Below are 9,000 nucleotides of genomic sequence, written 5' to 3'. Positions count from 1 at the left end.
CAGGCATCCCCCAGGGGCCAGGCGCCCTCCCCTTTGGTTGCTGGTTGGGTCACTCACATGGACAGTGATAGGGCCAGGGTGTCAGATGTGTTCCATGCTTACCCAGCACTGTCTGTGGCCTTGCTACCTGCACCTGTTCTTTGCCCCAGAGATGAATTCCCATTTAGATTATTTTTGAAAAGTGCTTGTTTTTGACCCCAAGAAAGAAGTTTGCCCTGCCTCACAGAAATGAGTTTTCAGAAGGCCCTTTCCTGCCTGCTTTTCTGTGCTCTTGGGCCATCACATGCATGTTGCGGGAGGACATGTGGGTGTGTATTAAACGAGCCTTGGCGTTCTTGAGGACCCTTTAAACTAAAGGCCGGCTCAGGTTTCCAGCAGTCTTGTCCTCTCCCGGGCACATCCCAGCTTTTACTTCTCTGCTGCGCACCATTCACGTGGTGACTTGGCATACCTTCTAGCTTTTGAGAAGATGGCTGCCATGTAAACTGTCTCCTCCTTTCTTCCTGCGGGGTCTGGAAACTTTCAGGACTTCCTTTAGGGTTTTATGATCCTTTTTATATCTATAAGTATAGACTCTTTTCTCGGTTTTGACCTGAATTACATGACTTTTAATTTGTGTCCTTTTAAACCCTAGGAAAGGGATAAAGTGATGCCCCTAATTATACAGGGTTTTAAAGATGCAGCAGAGGAGGCAGGAACGTCTGTAACGGGCGGCCAAACAGTGTTAAACCCCTGGATTGTTTTGGGAGGAGTGGCTACAACTGTCTGCCAGCCCAATGAATTCATCATGTAAGTTGGTTTTATTCTTTGTCACCTGGCCTTGTTCTCTTTCTTAAGATAGATTCATTGAGATAGAATTTGCATCCCATAAGATTCACCCATTGAAAGTATACAGTTCGGTGGTTGTTAGTATATTCACAGGGTTTTGCAGCCATCACCAGAGTTGGTTTTAGAACATTTTCATCGCCCTGACAAGAAACTCCCCATCCTGGCTTCTTTCAGTCCACATGCTATTAGCAGAATATTTTCACAGTTCATCTATTTTTGTAGCATGTATCCATTCTTTGTTCCTATTTTTTAAAACTTTCATATCTTTACATAACATAAAATCCAACATTTCAGAATATATACGTCATTGTTTTCTTTGTAGTCAACAAGATTGTGCAACCATCACCATTATCCAATTCCAGAATATTCCAGTCACCCCCAAAAAGAAGGCCTGTATTTATAAGCAGTCACTCTGAATTCCCTCCTCCCTCCATCCCACGGAAACCCCCAGTCTGCTCTCTGTCTCTGGATTTGCTGATTCTAGCTAGCCCTTTTCCTTTTTGCCCCAAGGTAACCTCCCGGGTTATAGTCCTAACCTTACCGCCAGAGTTTGCCTTGAAATATCTTGCTTTTATTATTATTTTCACACAGCTCTAGTATATTGATAGTCTTTGGAAACAAATGACATCATTCTATTTATAGCATTCTTTTTTTGGTAGTTCGATTGCTGAAAATGTCAAATCCTAGAAAATGTGGCATTCCTACACAAGCTGCACTTTTTTTTTCTAAACGAGAAAAGGGCTAGACATTACATGTAGATAGAATCACATAATACGTGGTGTTTTGTGTCTGGCTTCTTTCACTGAGCGTAATGCTGTCGAGAGTCCTCCATGTTGTAGCATGCACCAGTACTTCATTCCTTTTTATAGCTGGATAATATTCCAGTGTGCGGACATATCGCAGTTTATCTGTTCATAGGTGGTAGACCTTTGGGTTATTTCTGCCTATTACGAACGACGCTGCTATGGACATGCATGTGTAAGTTTCTGTGGGCGTATGTTTTGATTCTCTTGGCTGTATGTACCCGAGAAATACCAGATCACGTGGTAACTGTTTAACTTGAGCAACCGTCAGACTGGTTCCCAGCAGCACTGTGGGACAGGGAGGCCACGTCTGTCTCCACAGCCTCTTCAGCGTTTGTGTTACCGTGTTCTGAAGAGAGCCATCCCGGTGGGCTCAGGTGTTCTCTCACTGTGGTCTGCTTTGCCTTTCCCTCGTGGTCAGTGATACTGGCAGCTTTTTTATTGCTTTTTGGCCATCTCAGATCTTTGCCAGAGCAAGCACCATCTCTAGATCTTTGGAGAAGTTTCTCTCAACACAGATTGTCACTTTCCATGTTTGATATCTCGTTAAGAAAAGCTACCCTGTTCTGTTTTCTGAAGGAAGCAGAAACTCCACGTGTTTCTCTCCTTTTGTGAGTAGGCACTGACAGGCAGCATGTTCGCGTGGCTCAGAATCCAGAAGGTGTAAAAGGCTGTACCCTGCCATCCCTCCCCGCCCACGTCACCAGTGTCCCTGGAGGCAACTGCTTTGACCAGTCTTTGGTAATCTGGGTGCCAAGTAGGAAACTTTTTGGTCAGTCTGAGTTTGAAACTTCGATGCCAGAATCACCAAAATATTAGATCCGCAGTTTGAGCAAATCCCACAGCCTGAGAACCAGTCTTTGTTTCCAGAGTCCTGTTGCCTCAGGAGCATGGCTGACTCGGGGCCTGATGAGGCCTTTGTCTTCGGAGGCTAAGGGTTTGCCTCTGCCTACACTTAGGAGCGGGGCAGTAGATCGAGTAGGTAATGGATGGACGCTTCAGTTTTCTTCTAATGTCTTTGTCCCAGCAGTAGTAGCTCCAGAAGCAGGTTGGAAAGCTCTAATTCACGGTGGTAGTTGGCTTAAATTTAAGTAAGTGTTCTCAGATGCAAACATGTTTTTAGCAGCCTTTTCTTTCTCGTATTTACCGATGGTGATTTTATGGCCTTTATTAATTTGACCAGACCCTGCCCTTGTTCTTTTCTTCAGGCCAGATAACGCAGTGCCTGGGGACGTGCTAGTGCTGACGAAGCCCCTGGGGACGCAAGTGGCCGTGGCCGTGCACCAATGGCTGGATATTGTGAGTGACCCTGCCTGTGCTGGGGAGTTGGGGAGCTGAACAGAAGTTTTCAGGGTCACAGTAGTTTTGTTGGAGGGTTTGGGGACGAGGGCATTCATTTACACGTCAGGCCGAGTATCCCTTTAGTCTGCTAGCTCTGGAGTATGCTTTTACTAGAAGACGCATCTGCTTCTGGTCCACAGCAGAAGCCCTTCCCTTGGACACATTTTAACATGTTTCAGGTCTACATCTTCTAAATGTCATCAGCTTGTCTCCTAAAAATGAGCTCCTGGGAACTCAGTATCAGTTATGTGCTTATAGAAATTATAGGAATTGTCCATGTTCTTAATCACAGTTTCATGTATTGAATGCTTAAAGTAGGGAAGTCCCAGCTCGAGGCTTCAGAGAAGCTCTATAAAGAGAATTTGGGAGGCAGTGAGTTTGGTTTATTTGGTGCCAAGATAGTTTTATCTTTCATATCTTAAACATCACTGAAAAAACAATATGGAGGGGAATGTGTGGAAAGTGCAGAGCTTGGGTGTAAAGAAGGCAGGGTTATTGACACTTTAAATTATGTTAGTCATGAGGTTTTTGATTGTTTTGCCTTTCTAAACTAATTAGTAACTCAGCATTTTGATAAACAATTGTCTCATGGAGAAAGTATCAAGAATATGAAGATATGTATCCTGAGACACTTCTCCACTGAGCTATAATCATACTTCATTTAAGATTTTTCTCATTGCCGTAACAACTCAAAAATTAATATGATTGTGGTATAGTTCACATATCTTGGTGCTTTTAATTTCTGCAACTGTCATCTGAAACTACCAGTCCTGATAAACAGTTGAAAAAGAAGAATAATTTTATTATTCATCAACCAAGTATGTTAGCTTGTTATAGCAGAATAGAGAAAATCTCTAAGGCTACCAATCTTTAGTTATTTTTCCCTTCTTGTCCAGTGATGATGGGGAGGTTTCCCATCTGGTATGATGTAGATTATACTCCCACCAAGTATGACCATCCGCAGATCTCACTGGAAGGCCGTTACAGAGCAGTAATCCACAGAGTTGTTTTGCAGTACAGCCACCCAGGTCTGAGTAATTTAGGAGGAGAGGCAGAGGCAGATAAGGCAAAGGTGCATCAAAGATGAGGGACTTGGGTTCGTTCTCTCCTCTCCACCAACCTGACACCTCCTTTGTTTTTTTTTACCAGTTTTAAAAAATGCTCAGAATCAAAGCAAGTTCCAGAGACTATGTCACAGCACAGTACCCTTTTCATAAAATTCAGAAGCAACCAAAGAGCATATTGTTTAGGCATCTGTGTGTATGTGAACACTGTTTTTTGCAAGGCAGGGGAATGACAGGTATAACACTCAGAACAGTTACTGCTCCTGAGGGAGAGATGGGGTGCGAGAGGAGAAGGGAGGACACAGACTTAAGCTACTGCACCGAGAGGTAGATTATTGGGTATTACTGAAAAATGAATGCATGCCTGAATGATGGCCATTAATGAACCACGGTGACAGTATGTCAGGAACCCCTAATTACGATGCTCGCTTCTCTTAAAGTCAGACCGAGGAGACAGGGAGCACCCCTTCCTCCTTACTTTGACGATACCCCGTGGTCTCCACGGCTGCTCTCAGGGCGCATGCAACCCAGGTTGCTTTCGCGTCCACTTGTCCATCAAGGTGACTTAAGTGGTCCAGAATTCAGGTAAAGACAGTAACAGTATAAATGTATGAAAAATGAAAGCCATCAGCTTAATAGGGGAGATGGGTTGGAGAACCAGACGACATTCACAGCTACCCACAGTGATTCACACGCTGCCACAGAGAAGCTGTTAGCTCGTTGCCTGCGCACCACAGCCGTAGGCCCCGCCGGGTTTGCGTGTCCGGTAAATGGCAGCGTTTGACTACAGAAGTGCAGTTGAGAACCAGAGGATACCACGATGCTGTGTCTAACGGACATCTAAAGTCACAGTCGGGGGGAAGGTTAGAAAACTTAATATTGCGTACAGAATTAAATACAACTCCCCAGAAGATGGCTAAGGAAAAAACAGAGCTTTTCTTTCAGTGGTTGGAAGTAAAAATTAACCACATTTTTTCTTTTTTCTCTCTCACCTATGTTCCTATTACTAGCCTGAAAAATGGAATAAAATTAAATTAGTGGTGACCCAAGAAGACGTGGAGTTGGCATACCAGGAGGCCATGATGAACATGGCAAGGCTCAACAGGACAGGTACTGTGGTGGGAGGCTGGCTGTTGCAGGGTCGACAAGCTTTTGAGACAGGGCCAAGATGGGAAATGTTCCAGGCTCTGCTGGCCATGCACAGTCTCAATTGTGTTGATTTTTTTTCCTCCACAATGCTTTAAACATTAAAAAAAAAAAAACCATTATTAGCTGGAAGAACAGGTCGTGGGCCAGATTTGGTCAGATCCTCTTCTGTTGGTCCCTGGTTTTAGACAGATTTGGATCTGAATATGGAATATGCATGTATTTCTTATATGTATTCCTTTCTGCCAAAAGGGGAAAATAGGATCCTATTCACAGGAATATTAAAAAGTCCATGAAGCACCAAAAAGAATGACTAGTATGCGGTATACAGATGTCACTCATTCAGTCCATACTTAATGAGCACCTATAGTGTGTCCTCTCTTCCAAGTGCTGGGGACACCACAGTGAACAAAACAGACACATCTTTGCCCTGTTGGAACTTACATACCACGTGCTAGTTTGCTTCCCAATACTCTGCACAGAGCAACCCACACAGATGCTTCTCTAGAAATCAAATCTGTGCAGGACTTAAGGAACAGCATGTAACACCACGTGCCCACCATCTCATATGAGAACCTGAACATGGCATTGGCAGCCCAGAAGGGCCCCTTCCACGCCCAGCTTCTGGATTCCCGCTTGGGGGTAACCACTGTGCTGAGTCTAATGTTTATTCTCATGCATTTAAAATTTTTATCACATAGTCTTGTATCCTTAAGCAAGAAGTTAGTTGTGCATTTTTTGCTTTATTGAATCATACCTGTATCTGTTTTTCTTATCGTGTTTCCCACTATTTAATGTTCCTGAGCTTCATCCCTGGAGTGTGTAGCTATTTCATTCATTTTCACCACTGTATGATTTTCCACTCTGTGACTAACTTACCTGGCCACCTGCTGTTGGGCGTTTGTGTGGGTTCCTACTGAAAACTGGCTTGGTCAGGGCTTCTCCCATTGCTCGTGTCTGAGAGGTTTGTACTGCCTCAGCTTTTCTAGATGGTGCTCATTGGTTCCCAGAGTGGTTGTACAGCACAGTTCATAATGGCACGCTGCATTTAAATTTTTTCTTTATTTTCTCTTCCTGTTTATTGTACATACTTTTTCTGCTGTAAAAAAAAGTATATATCCTTTATGGAAAAGTGTTTAGAATATGGAAAAAGGAAAGAAAAAATATTGTCCATAGTCTCGCTACCTAAAAACAGCTTCTGTTAATATTTTCATGTATTCTTTTAGGAATTTTTTTTCTGTTTGGTTGGTTGGTGGTTTACCATTGTTTTATTGTTAATGTTTTTAACTTGTGATTATCATACATTTTATATGTGTTTAGAATCTCCTTTTATTCGTTCAACATTACTAAATTCTGTTTTCCATATAATTCTAGTACACATTAATTTTTAATGGCTAGATGTTTTACCAGAGAGATATGCCATAATTAATTTACCTTTTGCCTACTTCTGAGCAATTTTATTTTGAGATCAAGTTTTTCCATAATTTTTTTCAGCATTCCAGGAATATTTCGTTGGCTATATTCCAGAGTCGAATAGTAATTATTTAATTCTTCGTCCTCAGATGTCTCCTCACTTACAACTGTGGCTTTTCATTCATGTTTCTGTTCCTGTGTCACTTACACTATTTAAAGAGTCTTTTTCCTTTTTTTGGTTCTTCAAATTAAGTAGTTTAACAATGAAAGATTATTTGTAATGGATTTATTTTTATCCATATGGATTATTATTTTGCTTATACTTTACTTGAGCACTTCAGATTCCCCATCCCTATTTTGGATACATGGTTGGTAGGAATACAGTATGGCAGAATGCTTATGGAGAAGTGTTTGGTCATATCTAGCAAAAATTATGCATCTGTTTATTTGACCTAGCAGTCCCACTTCTGTGAATCTGTCCCAAATCAGCAGTGGCCAAAATATAAAATGACGTGTGTACAAGGACATTCATTGGAGCACTATTTATAATTACAAAAAAAGGGAAGAATCCAAGCGACCATTAGTAGGGGACTGAATTATCTATCTAGTCTACCTGTACATGCTGGAATACTATAGAGCTGTTAAAAGGGGAGAGAGATCTTTATTACTAGGGAGCTGTCCCTAGGATTTGATCAAATGAAAAAGCAAGGGACAGAAGCATGTGTACAGTATGATACATTTTATGTATTTATATGAATATTAAGTGATACATAATTTATACTTTCAAAAAGAAGCAATGGAAAAATAAATCATTAATAAAAATTGTTACATGTAAGAGAATAGGGAGGAAGCAGACTTCTGAACATGCATTGTTTTATAAGTTTGACTTTGAAACGTATATAAATTTCTATAGTTGAAAAAAATTGAGCATATCTTATAAATGAAAACCAAATTAAAAAGAAAGCTGCCTAACATTTATCAACTTAGTGGAAAAACCACATGGGGAAAAATTATTTCAGATCACTCTGAGCCTGGTATTTTAGGTGTATATCCTCAGGACAAAAAAAGTCTCATTGTATTCAGTGGGTTTGTGTTTGCGAGAATGTTGGTAAGATAGATAAAGCAAATACTTTCATGTAGTTAGGAACAAAGATTTTAAGAATTAGAGAAAAGATCAAAGAAGCCAAGTAAAAACTATAATCTTTAATTTGGAATTCTCAGTATGAATTTGGGATTTTTCTCAAAAAAATGCTTATTGCTGTACCTATTGAAAAGGTCTAGAAGCAGCGATAACCCATTAATAATGAACTCCTGGTGCCTAGATTCCAATCTGAAAATTACCATTTTCCACTAAAAAATGCCAAGACTCCTTGGGGAAATGGCTGATTATAAATAACCCTGGGACAGGAATACAGAAGATAAGCCTGAGACATCCTGTCACTGAAAGCAATGGAGCTGTCAGTAACTAGTGAGATCATGCCACTTCACATAACTTGAAGAGGCCCTCACCAGTCAGATTGGTGTGGGCGGGACAATTTGAGTATTGAAAAGGAGAGTGACCACAGTCAGTTGAAGTATATCAGGTATCTAAAAGTCAGTGAGATCATAATGATAATTACGATGTTTTTGGTCACCTTCGGAAGTTGGCCAGGGCACCAGCTTGTTCTGAAAATAATGAAAAGAATCAAGCACATATTTTACTGTTCTTGTATGGACTGCATTTTGCGGGAACCAAATAATTTTTTTTTTTAATTCTTTATAGAAGAGTTACATCTGGTAAGTGAAGGAAGAATGATTGAATTACAATTTTGTTATTTTTGCTGCCCCTTTTATTTACAAAACCTCAACAACAATCAGTGGCTGCTAAAACTAGTCATCAAGACAGGGTCATATTGGTGAGAGAACAGAAAAATATTATCAGTGGAACAGAATAGAGTCCAGAAATAGAGCCACATCAATATAGTTCAGCTGCTCTTTGACACAAGAGCAAAGACAGTGTAATGGAGAAAGGATAATCTTCAACAAATGGTGCCTCAGCTGTCCATCCATAGGCAAAAAGTGATTATAGAACACAAGCCTTACACCTTTCATAAGAATTATGAATTGGATTGTAGACCTATATATAAAATGCAAAACTGTTGAACTCCCAGAAGATGACAGAATAAAATTTAGGTGGGTTTGCTGATGCCATTTTAGATATAACACCAAAAACAGTATCCATTAAAGAAAAAGCTGACAAATTTTCATTAATATAAAAAACTTATACTCTGTGAAAGACACCAAGGGATAAAAAGGTAGGCCCCAGACTGGGAGAAAATCTTTGCAAAACACCATTCTAACAAAGGACTGATATTCAGAATATACAAAGAACTCTTAAAACTCAACATTAAGAAAAGATCTGAACA

At 40.6% G+C, this 9,000-nt stretch overlaps 1 protein-coding gene across 3 annotated transcripts in view; it reads left to right on the top strand.

Moving 5' to 3' along the window:
* Positions 1–9,000, top strand: part of SEPHS1 (selenophosphate synthetase 1) — a 30,373-nt gene that overhangs the window by 16,230 nt on the left and 5,143 nt on the right. For 2 of the 3 annotated variants that reach the window (XM_006906971.3, XM_015585641.2), the window contains exons 5-7: positions 635–789; positions 2,840–2,930; positions 5,047–5,146. In XM_006906971.3, the coding sequence (XP_006907033.1) occupies positions 635–789; positions 2,840–2,930; positions 5,047–5,146 (346 nt within the window). The remainder of the gene's footprint in view (positions 1–634; positions 790–2,839; positions 2,931–5,046; positions 5,147–9,000) is intronic. The other variant, XM_015585640.2, reaches the window with a different exon arrangement.

This window comes from Pteropus alecto, unplaced genomic scaffold (assembly GCF_000325575.1).
Source record: "Pteropus alecto unplaced genomic scaffold, ASM32557v1 scaffold11, whole genome shotgun sequence".
NCBI classification, from domain to species: Eukaryota; Metazoa; Chordata; class Mammalia; order Chiroptera; family Pteropodidae; genus Pteropus; species Pteropus alecto.
The sequence above is the reverse complement of the archived record's forward strand: the minus strand, read 5'-3'. Positions and strand labels throughout refer to the sequence as shown.